Source organism: Pempheris klunzingeri, chromosome 5 (genome assembly GCF_042242105.1).
Source record: "Pempheris klunzingeri isolate RE-2024b chromosome 5, fPemKlu1.hap1, whole genome shotgun sequence".
Lineage (NCBI taxonomy): Eukaryota > Metazoa > Chordata > Actinopteri > Acropomatiformes > Pempheridae > Pempheris > Pempheris klunzingeri.
The window spans coordinates 16562076-16582037 of record NC_092016.1 but is presented as its reverse complement, the minus strand read 5'-3'; the positions used below and the strand labels follow the sequence as shown (position 1 = coordinate 16582037).

The following is a 19962-nucleotide window of genomic DNA, read 5'->3' as shown; positions in this document are numbered from 1 at the left end:
ATGTAGCGTAACCGTACCCCCCACTCGCACATACACACACAACTCAATTGGGGCCTTTTCAGTGAACAAAAGCAGTACACATCCGTTTGTGCGGGCAGAGTGTGTGAGAATAGGAAGGGTGGAGGAGGCTCTTTTGGTGGCTGCACCTGTCCTATTTTATGAGGCTCTAATAAGCAGATAACAAGATGAAAAAAAAGGACGTGATGCAGACTCCACCTTCTCCTTATTTGACTGAAATTAATTAGATCCTCCTTTGAGGTCACGGCTTTGCACTAGCCTCCATTTAGGCCTGTTCATACTGTGTCATTAATGGGTTGTTGAAGTATATTTCTTGTTTAATCTTTTCTTGAGCACAAAGCAGATGAGTCAAAATGATTTTCTCTCACGATGATGCAGGTTTTTTTTTTTGCTTTTTTCAGAAGTTCTTTTGAGCTGTCACTCATTTCAGCAGCTTTTTTTCTCCCTATGTGAGTCTGATTGGATGCACAGACCTGTTTTAACCAAGTGTGACCCTGTGCACAGTGTCCCATGTGCTGTTGCTGCCACCCTGTCCCCCACGTGCTTTCAGGTAGCTGCTCAGTGTGTGTCGGTGAGCAGCGGCAGTCGTACCCACGCCTGCGCACTAGTAGAGAAAGTCCTCCTTTGCTATCCATGGTGTGGTGAGTAATTCAGCCATAATCCGCCTTTCTCCTCTCCCCTCTTCTTTCCCCTCTCCTCTCCCCCTCTCCTGTGGTTCCATTCATATTCTAATCACAGCTTTCCCTTCTCCAGCTCTCAGGCACTCCATCAGAGCCCTCCCAGCCTCGGGCTTTGCACTTTTACTTCCCCCCCTTTGTGACCGTTCCCTCTTCTCAGAGGCACACCAAAAATAAGGTTGCCACAGCGAAAGAGTGAGCGAAAAAGAGGTGAGAGCTCCACCAGAAAATTCACGCCGGTGCTGGTTTGAGCATGTTCAAATGTGTGTCTGCTCTGTGAAAAAGTTACCACAAAGATGGTTTCATGGGGGAATGAGGTGAGAAACAGATCAAATGTGGCAACAAGTGTCCGTGGGATGTGAAATGGGAACGAAAATGAGAAGGAAAGGCTGGAGCGGCGGTTGTGTAGGGATGTATGTTTAGATGGAGCTCTGGGGTGTATAAAAACGTATTAAATGCCATAATGGAAGACGGGGAGGCCACAGTGTTAGGACTGCGTAGATCTAAGCCTCTTTTTTTTTGGTTGGGAGGGAGCTTTTCTTATTCAAAACAGCCCCACAAAAGACTTCCAGTGAGCCTTGCCACATCCCCATCTGACTTGGGGCCATTCATCAGCCTTCCAAGCCTATCAATGACATGTCCCCATCAGGGCTCCTATAAAATCAGCCCCTTTCCCATGAAACATCAGCAAACATTTTGACGGGTCTGGCTTTCCCCCCGCTGGATTTCTGGAGTCTCTACCCCCCCCTTTCCTCCCTTCTTCCCACCTCCCCCCTCTCCTCCGCCAACACCACCCCTCTCTGGGCGAACCTCAGATCCTCAACATCTCCTGTGACGGGCAGTGGTCACGGAAACACAGAGCGAGACAAGGGGAGAGCCGCTGAGGAGGGGGAAACGTGCACTAAGCCATTTTCTTGGAGGAGCCAGTGTCGTTGATGGGAAGAGGATGCATTGCGGGCTGCTGGAGGAGCCTGATATGGATTCCACAGGTCAGTCCTGGTAAACTCTGTTCGCTTTGCCTTCTCTGGATGTGTTGACAAAACTAGCGTCTGTTCAGAGACGCTGTGCGAGCTGCAGCTGCTGCTCTCCTGGATGCCTCAAACTTTCTCTGCAGTCATTCAGAAGATGTGTCTGGATGCTTAGCTGTTAATTTTCACCTTATTATCACATATTTATTTATTTTTAATCTGAATTTGTGTTTTTTGGCTCACCCATTGGTGAGAAGTGCTGTTATTCTGTTACACATAGCGATTAAAGAAAAGTCACAGAAAGCAGGCAAATAGCCCTTAAATCTCCTGTAGTGGATTCACAAAGTGTGCTCTTGCTGTTTTTTTCAGTCTTTTCAGTTAAACCAATCTAGAAGATCTCCATCCATCCTTATGAGCGGAGAAATAAAACTAAAAGCTAAAACCTTTATTCAACTTCAAAACTGAATTTTACTGTGAATTTAGTTGTAAAATATTTTTGTGTCTTATTTGGTCGAAGTGAGTATTTTGGTTTTCAGATCCATGACTGAGTTGTGTCTAATCTGATTAACAGACTGAAATAAAACAAATTATGCAACAGTTTCTTATATGCTAAGAAGTGGCTCACTTTGTTAAAATTAGGTGATTCATTGAATGAAATCGTCAGCTGAAGGGTAATAAGGGTAATAATTTACACTGAAGAAAATGACATTACTGGACTTGTTGGTGCAGTATGGATCAGTTTATCCCTGAATGTGTGTTAATAAATGAGTGAACATCCGTTTCACTTGTTGATCAAATTTAATCCAATTATTTAGATCCCCAATTTATCTGTTCCTGTGGCAAATGAAGCTTGAGATCTGAGCCTCTGTGGAGAATTAGTTTCACTTCAGTGGATTCACTTTTTCATTTCCAGGGTTTGTTTGGGGATTTTTTTGTTGTTGTTGTTTTTGTTCTTTTTGTTAGGTGGACAGAAGCAAATACAGTCAGTAAATGTTGAGGCCCGTCAGTGACACTTGTGGTGTTTTATCAAAGTTTAAAATGCAAATGCTCAGGCTGTTTTTTAATTGTATAACATGTGACATTATAATTAACATGTGGAGTACTATTAATCAGTGAGCAATGTCAAAGGTGGTGATAATCATAAACACAGTAATTTAGATCATGTAGGCTTCTAATGATAATATTTCTTTAGCAAAGAAAGAAAAATCTTCTTCCATGTCTGTGCTCAGAGGGCCGTGAGTTTCCAGGTTCGGCAGTCTGACCTTTTCCATCAGCACGTGCCGAACAGCGATGTGTAAATTCCTCATCGAGTATAAACTTCTAAAACTTTTGAATGTGTGACCTCCTCTGAATCCCACCATGGGCCGCACCACCAGGCCGTGCTGCTAACAGTCCGTCCTAGCAACAGCTGCTATGGTGATTGTTGTCAGTTACATGCAGAAAAAAAGATCAACGCAATTTCTAGAAATATTATGTGGAGAGTTTTTATCTTGTTGAAAAGGATAGAAGTAACTGGTTAAGTTCTTTTACTTTAGTGCCGTGTGTACAAAAGTAAAAGTACACATACTACTTTTCCATTTTTGGTTACATAATAGTTTTTATTCCCCAGACTTAGTAGAAAATGTATTTTTTATTGCTCTGTGTTATGACTTTAAAAAGAAGTCGTCCCTTATCATCAAAATAGAAAAATAAAACATCCATTGCATCCATTTAAATCATGTACAATTTCCTTCTTAATTAAATTTATCAAAAACAGAATATCCCTCTTGAAACAAATGGAAGAATTTTAAATGGATTTCGACTCGACATATCAGGCTGCTTCTACATGAAAGCTTTGGTGTTTTGCTGCTGCTCGGTCACAGAAAGCACACCAGTTGAGCTGTTTCTAAGTAGAAATTAAAACGGGACAATGGCCTCTATTCCACCAGACTGCTTCAGTAATGTGCACTGGCTCTTTTAAGCAAGTGTGTACGCTCGTAGTCTCCTGGGAACAATGCTGGATTCCTGCCGTCCTGGTGAAAACATCTCAAATAGAGCCATGGCTTCACCGCTGCCCATACAATCGATTGTTGTCAGCTCGACCTGTCACATTAGTGACATTTAAAGTGTCCTGTGTAGGCACTGATTTGCACTGTTTATGTAAATACAGCTTTGCCTTTATTCTAGTGCAGGACAAAATGAGTTTACTTCAGAAAGGCCAGTTTCAGTTGAATGAAAATTTATTTTTTGAAAAAGCTACAAGCTGATGTTACATCTTTAAAATCATATTCTTGTCATAATTTCATAATCACTTTTGTCTAAATAGCACCATAAAATTGTTTTTTTTTCTGCTAAGAGGTGTTGTATTATCACCACGGTTTGTTCAGCTTTGTGATCTGTGGCTCATCATGTCTGTTTTTAGAGAGTTGGATTGAAAGATGCCTCAACGAGAGTGAGAGCAAGCGATACTCCAGTCACACGTCTCTGGGGAACATGTCCAACGATGAACGTAAGCAGGACCAACACCGTGACACTAAAACTACTCCCTTCACTGAGGGATCCTGTGAGCTGCTGTCGTGTTGTGTCTCCTAGACCTCATTTATTAACCTTAATATACATGTTTAGTGTGTTTAGTATATATTATATTTCAATAGATGTAAATTGTTTCTACACAGAAAAAGTGACAGTTTTTAAATAGTAAATGTTTCGCACATTATTGTGTCGGTTATATGAACTTTCATTGGTGCCACATTTGTGATGTCTCATTTTACCTGAGTAGCTTCATTTTGTCCTAAAATCTAAAATGTGTTGTTTGTTACAGATGAGGAAAAAGAGAACAACAGAGCCTCTAAACCACATTCAACACCGGCTACTCTGGAATGGTAAGTCATTAAAAATACATTTGTATATTTTTTCCTATACACATAAAAATAAAAGTGAGAAAATAAAAATAAGAAAATGTGTATAAACAAAACAAAAAGATTCAAATAGTCTTCAAAAAATGGTTTTTAATTCATCACTGTCCACTCACAACATTAATGTTTAATATCAATGATACTCACAAAACAAAGCATATTTTTTCTTTTTTTTCTTGTTGTCTTAATCCTGTGGTAAAAACTGTAGAATTTTACATGAACACATACAGATGACACTATGAACACCAGTTAATCTACACACTGCTTTCTTTTCTGTACTTATGAATTAAAGGTCAGCGGTACATTATGTGCAACTTACCACAAACAGACATGAGTGACGTCCTATTTTTTAAATGTTTTTTTTTCCTTTGTTTGTACATTGAACATTTTTTAGCAACAAACACAAATAGAATTCAGAAAAATCTAATTTGTTCTTTTTCAAAGCTTTTAATTGTCCTCATAGTTTGTTTTGCACTGACGTTCAGCAGTAGAAACATTTAACACATACAGACTCACTGGAACACAAAGAGCTGCTTTGATATGCAGCGCATCTTTCATGTCGTCCGTGTGTATAAAAGACAAACCCTCCACATGCCTCTACTTTATATGTGCCTGCCTGTTGCACAGCCCCACCACCACTTACACCCTTTAATAGCGTTCAAAATGCACATGGGCTTGAATTAATATTTATACTGATTTAACCTGCTCTGTGGGGGGCTGAAACCCAGCGGGAGGAACATGAGTTGGGTCAATGTGCCTTTTTAAAGAGAAGTATTAAAGACATAAATGCTACTGTAATTGGCCTCACTGCACTGAGTTTATTGAGCATATTTTCTTGCAGATACAGTAAAATTTGCTCCACATTTTACTTAGAAGTTGCAGTAAAAGTAACAATAACAATACCTCTATGTTTGTAACCATGATAATGAGTTAAACCACAAATCAGAAAGAATACCTTTTGTCACGGGACTTTGAGTCTGATAGTCACTAAAGTCACTAAAATTAGGTTTTAGTGACTTTCAGTGAATAGGGAATAACCCCTGTTGGACTGAACAGTCTTGAAAATGCAGGCATTCATAAATAAAGCTGAATGACTGTTTTTCCACTGAAAACATTAACAGTAACTGTAATTGAGTTCACAGCTTTCACAGTGTGTCAGTGTGTGTCAGGGCAAAGAGGCTCACTGAAACACTGCAGTCATGGCTCATAAAACAACAGATCCAGACTCTGACCGTAACTGTATATATTTCACAAAAATAAAGTGCAATATATAAGTGCAATTTATGTAGGGATGAAAAAATACTGTTAGAAAAGCTCAGAAAGACATAGAAAACATTTCTATATCAAAATTTTAAGGTGTATAAAGTGTGTACATAAAGCTAAACTGTTACATAAATAATAAATGTGAGTCATCCTACCGCCGCCTGTGTCTGTGAAAGTCCAGATTCAAACTGCACGCGGTGGTTTCCTCTGCTGACTGTTCAAGGATTGTTACACAATTTATTAAAACGGGAACAGGGAGGCATTGCTCTTCCTACTGTAAAAATGTTAGATTTATTAGCGAAGGAATTCATCCAAACTGCAATAAAAACACAAAATTTCAAATATGGCTACCACATTATAATCATTAATTACTACAAGACCTATTATTCCTAATTTTGCCGGATAGTTCTTTTTCACTGTGCTGCTGGTGTTTGAATTTACACATCTTGGCAGGTGTTATTGATAGCATATTTTTAGATTAACAGGTGAAATCACATCTCAGACAGAAAAAAATGTTTTGGGATGCTTTACAGTACAAACAAAGCATGAAAAGTCAATAAAATTCAAAACATAAAAGATAAAAAAATGATATGATAAATGAAAAACAATTTCAAAACATGTCAGCAGTTTTGGACATCCACTTTTTAATTTCAGACATAATAAATGTCCCAACGATTACCGAGTACCAGGCTTTATCAGGGCGTAGTAATGAAAATTAATATCATGTCTACACATGATCTGGGCGTATCATGCAGATGCTAAATAAAAGGGGACCCAGAATACACCCCTGGGGGACCCCACAAAAGAAAGAAGCACAAGAGGAGGAGGCATTTCCAGGCATAACCTGTTGGACAGATAATAAAAATGAACCAATTCAAAGCCACAGCACTCTTATGGCTAACATGTTGGCAAACAGTTGCCTTCATACACATGCGGAAGACACCATAAAAAGCACTTTAGAAACACTGGCAACTACAGAAAGTAACCAACAGCCCTTTCACATTACATGGAGTAATTTGAATCCGTGGTAATATCAAATATGTTGATTAACTCAGATTTAAATAGTTACAAGTCGAAATATTTCAATGGAAATCATTTAAACAGCAACATGCCAAGTTGCTGAAGCTTTTAAATTATAGGATTATTTTCCCTCATTTGAATGACTTGAATCAGGTAGACACACTCATTCAGGACAACGCTAAAAATCCAAACACATATGATCACTGTAAAATTATAATGAAGAACAACCTCTTGTGTGGGAAATTTTTACGAAAATGTAGGTATTTTAGAATTTTCCCACTTCAGCTGTTAACGAGGCGAGTTCACATCTTTTGGACTTGTGTCCTACACGTGTTCCCCGGGAGCAGTTGTAGATGTCCATCTAATCATAAGATTATTGATATATGGGCTCATGCTTAGTGTCTGCTGAATATACGTGTAAAATTGCATGCTACAGAATATCTTCTGTGTGTCACTGAACATTTAATCCTATTGGAGCGTATGAGACAGTTATGGTGCGTGCGTGTTTGGTGCTACATGTATGTACATGAAACTAATCTTCCTAAACATTTACACATCAAATTACTGTACATTTTTATCAGAAATTCACGAGAGGTCACAAGAGGTGTGTTTGTGATTCTCTCGCTGCATCTCATTCATATTAATGCTTTTTTTTATCAATGCTCATTCTCACATATTTAAAAATTTTAACTCAAATTGTCATTCACAGGCTAGAAGAGAACTACGAGATAGCAGAAGGTGTGTGCATCCCTCGAAGTGCCCTCTACATGCATTACCTGGACTTCAGTGAAAAGCACGACACGCAACCTGTGAACGCAGCCAGCTTTGGAAAGGTGAGATTCAAACTTGGGTGGAAATTAAGGTTTTTCCACTAGCATCCAGTTTAACTCAAAATCGTCTTTAAATGTCTTAAAACACATGAAAGCCATAATCAGAATAAAATGATTCAACAGACAAAGATACAAAACAACATTTGGATGTTTCTAACTCCATTAAAAGCAGTAATCTCACACACCAAATCAGCCATAAGCATTAGTCTGACCATTTCATGCCCGGGTTGGTTTTGTGCTGCAGCTCTGGCTGCTGTTGAAGCAATATCAACTGCAGCTCAGTGTGAAGCAACCAGAGCGCTGCGGTCGATCACTGAACACATAATCTAGAGCCAAAGGAGATGTGCTTTCGTCTGTTCCCACAACCCTAAGAAGTTCCTCAGCCTTCCTACCCCCAGCCATCCCCTGTACCCTGGACTCAGGCCCCAACCCCCAACCCGGCCCACCCCCGCCCCTCCGCAGCTCCTGTCGGAAGATATTGAAAAAGAGAAGGGGCCTGGATTAATGTGTAATTAAAGGAAATTTGGAAGGGTGAGATGTTGCGGAATGTTAGATCAGTGGCTGGAGCAGTGTGGGGTGTCCTTTAGGAAGGCTTCATTGATTCAGGACAAAAAAACGAGAGAGGGCCCGGACTGCCTCCCTGTCTGCTCATTTATCAAGCGGGGCCTGACAGAAACTTCACAGCTTGGCCTCTTTTTTCATCCCACACAATGGAGAGCTACACTGTTTGCTAAAGTTTCTGCACCAGGAGCTGGACCAAGGAGCCAATCTCTTTGGACAAAAAGAGAGGAAAGGAAGAAGGAGGGAGTGGAGAAGAGAAAGAGAGTGAGGAGGAGAGAGGATGGGTGGGAGGATAGATGAGGGGAGACTGTGGATATAAGAAAAAAAGTAATACCCCTGGATGTCATAAATGGATGGCTCTCAAAGCTTTTTTTTTCCTTGCAGACCTCCCCGGGGATACAGCTATGAGACTTTCAAGTTGTTCTCCTGACAAACTTTATTAAACACTAGCTCATCAAGAAGTGAAGATACTGTACAAGTGCACTATTTTCCGTTCATCAACGTATTCAGTAATAACACTGTATTAAAAAAAAGTTAGATATGTCAATTTATATTAAATACAAATATACATAAAAAATACACACAAGTTTATATTTCATAAAGAAGTAATTTGGTTCCTTGTGTCACCTGTTTTCATCTCCTTTTCTTTTTCTCTCATGAGTTACTGTGAAAGGCTGAGATGAAAGTGATGAAACACCAGAAAAGTCTCTTTCTGTGTTTATAGCACACTGACAACTTTTTCTCTCCTACCCTAAACAGATTATACGGCAACAGTTTCCAGCGTTAACTACCAGAAGACTGGGGACAAGAGGGCAGTCTAAGTAAGTTGGTCATAAACTGCCTACTTGTTACACACTTGTCTGAATATTCACACACAAAAAACTCAAGACAAAAGACACAAATTCAATTAAACATGGAGTACGGACACGCAGAAACAAAAAAAAGCTAAGATAAGTTATACACAGCATAACAACACTACAAGTTAAGATAACTTAATTCCATCAGTTTTTATTAAAAATATAAATTTCTTTCTTCTTTTTCAGGAAATCTAAACTGTCTTAACCTAATACAAAGCATTTATGTTATTTGATATGAGTAAAGATCTGAAATTGTACAATACATTCATGTTTAGATAAGATTTTAGATAAGTATGTAATCTGGTGAAACTAACTTTATTAATGAATTTATAACAAATTTTAGTTGATTTATTAGTTAGAAATTTTTTTTTTCTATATAACATTTTATATTAGATGTTTATGAATTTTTTTTCTTTGTTGTTCCAAGTTTTTCTTTCACAATTTTGTCTCGGGGTCTCGTGATCCTGCCTGTACTTAAAAGATGCTAGTACAAAAATAATATCTTTATTCGTGAAGCACTTCTCTCAATATTCTCCTGTACGCCCTCTGCTCTCCTCAGGTACCACTACTATGGCATAGCGGTGAAGGAGACCTCTCAGTACTATGATGTGATGTACTCCAAGAAGGGAGCGGCATGGGTGAACGAGACGGGGAAGAAAGAGGTCACGAAGCAGACAGTGGCGTATTCACCGCGCTCCAAACTGGGAACGCTCCTGCCAGAGTTTCCAAATGTCAAAGACCTAAATTTGCCCGCCAGCCTGCCAGAAGAGAGGGTAAACAGGAGTTTTTAAAGTCCATCCTTGCAGCCCCAACCTCCCCCTCTCCTCCTCTCTCTCTCCCTGCCATCTCACCATCTCTGCGCCCCCTCTGGCTCCAGCCTTTTATCTGCCCCGGGACCTTCACTGGGTTTGCATTTAGAGAAGGACCTTGAGGATTTATATGCTGGCTTCTCACTAACTCTTAATCTTTTGGGGGAGATAATAAGATCTAGCAATGGACAAAGGACAGGCACTAGCTGTCTGGCTTTTAAAGAGGGGCCATGATTTTAAATGGTTTGTGTTTTGCTGATCTCTAAAGCTCGTTTTATATTCCTCCGCTCCAGCCTGGACCTGTAACATGTATTTATTGGTTCACATGCTTTGTACAAGATTTATTTTCTTGTTTTTGTACCACTTTTTTTTAGTTTCCCCAAAAGCGAAAAAAAAACTACGTTTGTAAGCTAAGTTTGTGATGCAGTTGGATTAATACTCTGTTGTTGCCCACAGGTGTCAACCTTCATCATGATGTACAGAACGCACTGTCAGAGGATACTGGACACTGTTATTAGAGCCAACTTTGACGAGGCAAGGTTTTTTCTGTTTAAACCATCAAAATGTGTTGGTTTGATTGTATGGGACTAACTCCTACAGCCTTTAAAAATGTTAAATGAAGGCCTTTTATCTCCTGTAGTACTGAATATCATGGTGTGTGTGTGTTGTACTTTCAGGTCCAAAGCTTCTTGCTGCACTTCTGGCAGGGCATGCCCCCCCACATGCTCCCCGTCCTCGGCTCCCCCACGGTGGTGAATATAGTCGGTGTTTGTGACTCCATCCTCTACAAGGCCATCTCTGGGGTGCTGATGCCCACCGTCCTGCAAGCACTGCCTGACAGGTGAGCAGGTGTAGTCAACTCAAAATCAGTGAATTTGGTGCCATCTTGCTCTCTGTTACTAAAACTGGATAAAACTGGATGTTTGTTTCTATTTGTGCAAACCCGCAGAGTGAATTAAGTGTCTGCATTAGCATTAACGTCATAGTTATAGCTTAGTTCAGGGAATTAAGGTGTTTACCAAACTCTAGGCTACCTTGTAGGTTTTTTTCTTATTAATAAAGCCATGTACTTTTAAGGCGTCTTGCTACACTAATCCTTTTGCTCTATTATAACACTATATAAGCAGTAATTGTGTAAAACAAATTGTTCCTTCTGTTCCATAGCATGTCTTGCCTAATGATCTACATACAAATCAGTCAGGTTCACTTAAATAGTAAAGAGTTGGGAAAGTACAAAACCCTAAAAATGTGAGACCTTTAAATTGTGGTCTGGATATTTAAGTACAGTTAAAAATTTTGCTCATTGAGAAATTTAGATATAAGGCTGAAATGATTTGTCAATTACTGTTGACAAAATCAGCTAATCATGAAGTAATTTTTCAAGCAAAAACATTTAAAATTATCCGATTCCAGCTTCCTAAATATGTGGAAAGTTCATGCTCGTGCTTAGAAACAACATTTTGAGTCAAGGTTCCCTTACTAGCTTTTTCTTAATATAATTTTAAAACCTCACCTTAGGTTCTGGTAACTTGGCATTTTTTACTATTTTTGCGATATTTCATAATCCAACAAACTGATCGATCATTTTAGACAATAATCAGTAGAGTAATCTGTAAGATTAATTGAATGAAAATTAAATGAAATTTTGAATGGTGTGTAAAGTATTAATTGTGTTTCTGTTTTCTCTCATCCACACAGCTTGACTCAGGTCATTCGAAAATTTGCCAAACAGCTTGATGAGTGGCTAAAAATAGCACTTCATGACCTTCCTGAAAATCTGAGGAACATCAAATTTGAATGTTAGTATAAAATCCAGATCAGTGATTTTTAAACAGAAAGTTTAAAAGACAGCAGCAGCAGGATTAACCATATTTTTCTCCTTTTTTGCCTCCAGTATCCAGGAGGTTTTCACAGATTCTAAAGCGGCAAACATCCTTAAACCATCTATGTCAGGTACCTGTCGCAGCCTGGATGTTTTTTAATAAAATCCCTATGAACAAACACAGCTGATAAGGCATATGGGTATGCTTGTGTTAGTAATATTGTCCATTTATCTGTACCCAGGCGTCGCGGACTGTGATAAACAGTGCTGACATCACCTTTCAAATGCTGGAGGACTGGAGGAACGTGGACCTAAACAGCATCACCAAGCAGACACTTTACACCATGGAGGACTCACAAGAGGAGCACAGGCAGCTTATTATCCACTGTAAGTCCATGTGTTTAAGCTGATTCCACTCTAACACACGCGGCCGGACACAGAATTACACGTTACTTCCACACAAACGTCGTGCCGAGGGACAATCATTCCCACGACCAGCCGAGTCAAAGCATTAATGATGGAGACCAAAAGGTTAAACAAGTTCACTCTCCTCTGAAACACCCTGCGGAGCATCTTCAATTCACTGCAGCCTCACTCCTCTGAGCCGGTCCTGACAGGATCAGAGGTCACACACACGTAGAAGTCGATACACAAAGATGACATTTGAATCCAAATAATTCTGATTTTCAACTTTCAAGTGATGTAAGATATTACATACTCCCTCCCTGTCACAGTGTATCAGGAGTTTGACCGTCTGCTGGAGGAGCAGTCTCCAATCGAGGCGTACATCGAGTGGCTGGACTCGATGGTGGACCGCTGTGTCGTCAAGGTCAGGCAGCAAATCCTTTTTTTCACTCATTTCAGAAAGCAGGTGTTTAAACTCTGCTCTGACTTTTTACATGTCTTTACATGTCTCATGTCTTTTCTTCAACTTGCACAGGTGAAGTTTATATATTTCTTAGGTTTGATGCTGAGAAGTGATTTTAACTAAATGTCTGAAGTGTTTGCGCAGCAGAAGTCTGATTATTTTGCTAGTTAAGAGACACCTGCTGCTGAAAGCCACTCGTCCCTGTGGCTTTCTTACACAGAGGCACTTACATTGCAATCCTCCCAGTTAATGATGTCTTCAAGCTTCCCATTTGCGTCCATTATGTGCCAGATATGGGCTTGTAAAATTTGGTTGCCCTGGCAACGTCTTGAACTGCCCAGACAATAGTTCAATAGGAAGGCGTGTCCCTGGGGGCAAATTAAATAGTTGACTTGTTGACATGTTTTTCGTTCCTGAGGGTTAAGCCCCAGTGCGGACCCAGGGGTTAATTCTACCCCGGCATCCCGACCCTTCCCCCTCTTTTCTCATGGAAATGTTTTCTCTAGGTGGCAGGGAAGAGGCCCGGGTGCCTGAAGAAGGTGGCCCAACAGTTCCTGCTGATGTGGTCGTGCTTTGGTACCAGAGTCATCCGGGATATGACCCTCCACAGCGCGCCCAGCTTTGGTGAGCTGCTAACTCACAACTTTGACAGAGTTCATGAGTTTGCAGAAAAGTTAGTTACATTTATTGTGTCATGTACACATGACATAACATGGCATAAGTTCTCACATACAAACAAAGATATTTGTCCTTGTCTGTATTGAGATCTACAAATAAATAATCTGCCAAAATAAAGGATCCTTTCCTAAATAAAAACCCAAGGTTTTCATAATCATCCGTGGACACTTAACCAAAAACTGGAGCCCATAAATCATCACATGACAAGCAATAAAACATTAGATTCAGTTTCTCCAAATCACTCAGTCTATAGAGGTTCCACAGTCACAGCTGATGGTAATATACCTGAACATAACTGTGCACACACAGATCTTTTGGTTAAATCCTGCTTCACATTAAGGAATTTAGATTTGAGGCAATATGCTTGTGTTTTAGATTAGAACTCTAACCAGTTTTGAAGAATAAAAAAATGAATGCAGGCATGTCCATGTAAACCACGTTCACAAGTCGGTTCCAAAAACAACTAAAATGGCTGCTTTAATGTCTTGTTGTGCACGACCAAAGTGAGGAGCTGTAAAAATGAAAGAAAAGAACACGGCCTCTCTTTCCTCTACTTGGGTCTGTCTGTGAATATCAAAGACACAGCTGGTTGCAGTGTTTTGATAAAGCAGGTCTCCGTGCACAAACAGCTAATTAACAAAAGCTGCCCCTCCCCTCTCCTGATGTGTTTGCCTGTCTTTTCCATTTTATGACCAGTCAGTATTACACCCCGCTCCCTTGAATAGCCACAAGTGTTTATTATGCGCACCGCGGCCGCAGCGACCGGCACAATGACACAATTGTGACACTCCCTCACATGCCACTGTCTCATCATTCGTGTGACCCCAAGGTCAGCTGACATATTTCTGGCACTGACTCGGTACACGGAAAAAAACGCACTCGCTTCTTTTTAATGACAGCAGCTCTCCTGTCTATCTGCAGGATGTGATGTCATCACTCATAGGCTCTCAGAAACCCTTCAGTCTTAATGGTCGTCGCCATTTTTGTCCTTTCCCCAAACACGGATATCCTTTTGTTTTCCACACAGCTGAGTCTCACTGCCATCGTTTTAATCAGTCACTTAACTTCACCACAACCTCCTTGTCTGGTGCACAGCTCATCCTGTCTGTCTGTCTGTCTGTCTGTCTGTATGCAGGGTCTTTCCACCTGATCCACCTCATGTTTGATGATTATGTGCTTTACCTGCTGGAGTCCCTGCACTGCCAGGAGAGGGCCAACGACCTCATGAGGGCCATGAAGGGAGAGGGCAGCACAGGTGAGGCCGCTACCTGGAGTCCATGAAGTTGCTGAATAAAGAGAGTGTGTCACTGGACATTTCCATTAATTATGTTCTGTCATTTGTTTTAATGGCGTAAGTCTGTGTTCGAGAAAAAAAACAAAACATTTGGTTGATGTGCTTTTCTTCATTTTCTGTGATAATGAACTAAATAGCATTGATTCTGAACCGTTGGTCGCACAAAACAAGCAAATTGCGAAAATAATCAGCAAATAACTGTTGGATTTTTTTCCTAAAATAATTAACTGGTTTGTCTGTGGAGCTCCCCTCGTGCTCTCAAGAAAATAAAGTATAAACGTATATTTACAGCTGTATTTTGGGAGTGTGTTCAGTGCTCTACTGAAGTGGTTTAGTACTATTAGTCCACCCTCATTGTTTCTGCATCAGGAAGGTATTATCACTTTATTTTGTACATAAAATATGCCGTCATATACAGCACTTGTTTTATCTGGACACATTCTCTCGTGACACCTTCAGCAGAGAGAGAGGAGGAGTTCACCCTGACAGAAACCACCCCCACCTCCCCGTCTCCAGGATCCTACTCTCCCGCTCGGTCGGTCCACTCTGTGGGCGTTTCCTCGGCCAGCTCCCCTACAGCCGCTGTGTCCCCAGAGTACACCGGAGTCACCTCCACCACAGGTGAGACAGGCCTCACAGCCACACACAGATATCCTAAATAAGCTGGAGTCTCAGGGCACATAAAGTAGTTCCTCTGCGCCAACACATTTGTCTCTGTGTCCATATATGTGTCTACCAGGCGCTGTTCAGTCATATACCTGGTCCCTTACATACACAGTGACAACAGCAGGTGGCTCCGCTCCAGAGGGGGGACAGCAGCTGTCCTGTATGAGGAGCAGCGCTCCAGTCCCACCTCCATCCGCTGCCCACCGGATGCCAGTCTACAGCCACAGAGAGGAGCATGGGTAATTATGATTTTAGTATTAAAATTCATTTTTGTGGCATTTAGGAAACAATTTAATTTTGTTGGAGAATTTCTCGAATGAATTTTGACTAGCTTCCTCTATTCCAGATATACTGGTAGCTACAACTATGGCAGCTACGCCAACCAGCATCCTCACTCCATCCAGAGCCAGTATCCCAGTCTGTCCCATGAGCCAGCAATCCCAGCCCCCCTCCACTACTCCGCCTACCACCGGTCATCAGCACAGGTCAGTCGCCCAACAACTGGGGGTCAGTAGCATCTAAAATGAATGGAAATCAATTCAATCAATGTGGTTACGTGAATTTTAATCTCTTATGGAAATGTTATAAAAAACTAAAACTCTAAAATTGACATTCAGGGAACTAAAACTCAAGTTTTGCCTGATAGTTTTGCTAGCATACAGTACAGGATATGCTACTGTATTTATATAAATTACCTGTTTTGTTTGTTACGCTTCAATATTAATAGTAAGAGAAAAGAAATAAAACATTACAAAAGTAATACTCCAGTCCTCCATTTCAAATTAGTACATAATTACAAGTACAGAAGTATTATCAACAAAACTGACTGAAATATTCAAAAGCAAAACGCTCATATGCATAATGAGCCCTTTCAGTGTTGTGTGTTATTATTATTGATACACAACATATGAAGTGTATTTTTGAACTTTCAGTTGAGGTGAGGTGGGCAAAATTTGACCTACTTTACACATTGTTGGGTGGTTTAATCTGTAACAGTGTATTATATCTTATAAGATCATATTTTTATCTGCAAAGGAACTTTAGTTGTCGGGTAAATATGGTAAAGTAAAGAGCTCGATATCTTGTTCAGAAGTTAAGTGGAACAGAGGCGTAAAGCAGCACGAAATGGAAAAACTAAAGTAAAGTACCTTAAAATTGTACCTGAGGAGAGTACTTTAGTATCTGTATGGAGTCACTTTCCAGTAAAAGCTGCAGATTATGTTGATGTTCATAGAGAGGGATGCGTCACCTTATTCAAATAACAAGAACAAGATGGAAATGATGTTTCAATAACGTGAGTGAATATGAATGAGTAACTCATGAGGAAACTGTACAAAACTACAACACAGAGCAACACTGTGTTATGTCGGCTATTTTTATAGAAGGAGAAGTAACATATATGCTTATATGTGCCCAGAGAGATATGTCAAGATACAGCATGTGTATGTACAACAAAATGCAGATGTTAATAGACAATGTGTGGGAATGCTTGAATCCCTCGTTGGTTCACTTTGCACAGCAGCAGCAGCAGCAGCAGCAGCAGCAGCAGCAGCAGCTCGGGTATGAGAATATCATCAGAGTGGCCTTTTAGAGAAATTAAATGGACGACTGAAGATTTAAACCTGAGGAAAAAAGGGGTTATTAGGGTGAGATTGAGTCGCTGATGTTACAGCTCATGTAGCAACTTGTGTGAATTTACTCTTTTGATGGTAATTTCCTGTCAAGGGCCCTCCAGCCTCCGCTGCCTTTATAGTGGGAGGAGATCAGCTGGGCCTCAGCGGTCGCACTGTTTCTAAAAGTCCAAGAATCACCCTCTCCACGCAGCGGAAGCGGACAGTGAAAGGTGGCTCCGCCGGGGCCAAGAGGGGCCCTGCTCTGTTACCCCTCTTTCCAGCTCTCAATAGTCTCTTCATCTGTTTGAGCCAGTAGCCACAGAGCAGGGCAAGGGGGCGTTTATTAAAATATTGTTATTCAATGGTCTCTTTTCTGCTTGTGAACAAGAGGCAGCTGAGCCGTCTGTTCTGCTCTCTGACCTGCAGTGACTGTCTTTTTCCATGCCGTGATCCCTCATAATGGAATCGACTGTGGTGTTTATATTTAGTGAGAAAAGGGAAAAGGGTCCTACTTCCACTTTTTTTTTTTTTTAGCCTGTCTGAGCTTAAATCGGGCACAATGCCTGAGCCTTGTCTGTGCGAGAGGTTGGGGATGCAGCCGAGGCGAACAGAAAACTTTGTCGGATGCCCATCTGTCCAAAATATTCTTGTCAAATGGGCAGACTTAGTCTGAGCTGTTTGGGTTCAGTCACCATAGGCAACAAAAATAACACAGGAAAAAACACTTTTTCAGCTGATGTCTAATTTTTTTAAGTGGCTTAATTTTCTATTTTGACCACTGTGGTACAACTTGTGAAGCAATTTCCCCCGACAGGAAATTACCATTGGCAGGATCAGTTCACATGCAACGCTACAGGGCAAACGCAGCATCAAATATGATATCAGCCGGGCTATAGTTAACCTTTGAGGACGCTGGGGTCATGTCCTCTGTTCAGGTATATATAGTACAATTTAAAAGTTACACATGGTGGGTCAGAACTGTCATTTTGAGTATTTTTCAACTCAATATCTTAAAACGTTATTACTTTTATGCCAATTAGTGAAAAATAAACTTTAAAAAAAAAATAATAATTCCACATGTATATTCATTATGTTGAATATGAGGCTACTGTACATCCAGCAGCTGATTAGCTTAGCTTAGCATAAAGGCTGGAAACAGGTGGAAACTTGAGCTCACTAATTAACATTATTAACGTTATATCTTGTGTGTTTAATTCAAGAAAAACAAAATACAAAAAGTGTGAAAACAATGTTATACGGGGGTTATGTGCCAAACTACTTCTTCCATGTGAGGTCTGCCTCCTCAAATGTGTGAGCCAAGCAGATTCATTTAAATTGATTCAAAGCAATCATTAGTTGAAGCTCTATCTATTCACTAAGTATATTATGCTTCTCTCAGTAGACAACATCACTGCATCGCTGTAACGTCTTTCCTCTCCTTCTCCTCTTCCTCAGTACCAGCTCAACGGCCAGATGTCTCGAATGGAGCCTTGCTTGATGGGCAGCACCCCTCGGTTGCACCCTGCACCTGTCGCCCCCAGGTGGCCAGATGTGTCGCCAGCTAACAGCTGTTACACCAGCCCACCTATGCATTCATCCCGCTATGCCACCTCCGGGGACATGTACTCTCCTCTGGCCCCGCGCAGGAACTCAGAGTACGAACACTCGCAGCATTTCCCCGGCTTTGCCTACATTAACGGAGAGGCCACCACAGGCTGGGCGAAATAGCCTGTGGGCTCTGCTTTGGACAGCCGGGCACAAGCTCCAGGCCTGCTGAAGTGCTGGATGCAAAGTCTCTGAACACTTCCAATGAAATGCATCAAAAAAGGAGGAGCAGAGAGTGGAGAGTACCAATGCAAGGTAGTAGGAATCATAATATGGATGTACTGACAATTCTAAGAGACTCATTGCATCAATCGCTCTGATGAATGTGGTGTAATTTGTGCGGAGGTTTAAAGAAATTTCTTCAACGATTGATGTTTTTGCTCACTGCTGGAGGAAAACAAATACCAATTCAAATCATATAGATTGTCAAAACCTGCAGCAAAATCATTTTTAAGAGTGCAATGCTGCTGCCAAGCTGTGCCTTTGTTTTAAGGAATGTACACCTCTGCCAGAGTTTCCCTCGCCAGTCTCACAAGTCAGCACACAGATCACATCACCAACCCTCAGTCAGTTCAGACGACTGAGGGATCAGTGTGCTGTAAGATGACAACCGGTACCATCTCAGTGACACCGCTGTCTCCTCTTGTCGCTCAGCACTGTGCAGCATCTTGTCGTGGGCTCGTTGCAGCAGATTTGTTTGCTGCAGAATGTGGATGAACTGTACTGCCTTAACGGTCTTTTGGGACAACTGTTACCTACAGTGGCACCAAGCCAAAACATCATCAAGACAGATATGAACTCGAGAAAGATCCCTGATCAGTGTGTGTTAAGGTGTCTTCATCATGGATAGTTTTTTTAATGATTGAATGCTGTGACTCAAAAACAACTGTGCGAGTGTATTCTGTCGCAAGCCTTTTTGCTGTTTTCCTGTGACAATATAAATATATATATATATATAGTATGTATTTTCTGTAACTTTGTAACATGGTGTATCCTTTATTTTCTATGTTACAATTGGTACTTTGTTCTCTGTTTTGTATGGATAGTAAAGGACGCATTAACCTAGGGTTGTGTGTTTTATAATGCACTCAAAGCTACTGAGGACCTATTACCCTATGGGTATTTATAAAAAGGGAAAATATCAAAGTGTACAGTAACATGAAGTCACTTTTCTGTAAATAAAAGCACTGGAACCCGTCTGTGGTGACTGTTAAACTATCACAGCTGAAACTGATGTGTATGTTGGGAAAAATGTTGCCACATAAATAATTTCACAATTTAAAACAGTGAGTTATCCCTCTCTTTCCTCATTCTTTCAGTGTAAAAGTCTGCTAAGCCATGCACAAACATGCCCAAATGTGAACCAACCTGTAAACACGTGTTGTATCTATTTAATGACCTTAATCATTGAATTACACTGATCTATTAAGTCCTCTTAAGGGCTGTTATTGATAATAGGATTATTTAAGGCAGATTTCACAAATTTAATTGTGTTGCAAATACCTGCGTTTTGAAAATT

The 19962-nt window shown here is 40.7% G+C and overlaps 1 protein-coding gene across 1 annotated transcript; it reads left to right on the top strand.

Moving 5' to 3' along the window:
• The first annotated feature begins 1641 nt into the window (after positions 1-1641).
• rfx4 (regulatory factor X, 4) lies at positions 1642-19363 on the top strand. The gene is made up of 18 exons (XM_070830920.1): positions 1642-1684; positions 4065-4151; positions 4464-4524; positions 7550-7673; positions 8991-9052; positions 9648-9861; positions 10354-10431; positions 10575-10738; positions 11596-11696; positions 11792-11850; positions 11962-12106; positions 12454-12548; positions 13094-13211; positions 14401-14520; positions 15019-15180; positions 15299-15464; positions 15572-15710; positions 18294-19363. The coding sequence occupies exons 1-18, from the start codon at positions 1642-1644 to the stop codon at positions 18564-18566; spliced, it is 2211 nt and encodes a 736-aa protein (XP_070687021.1). The 3' UTR covers positions 18567-19363.
• Positions 19364-19962: the final 599 nt, after the last annotated feature.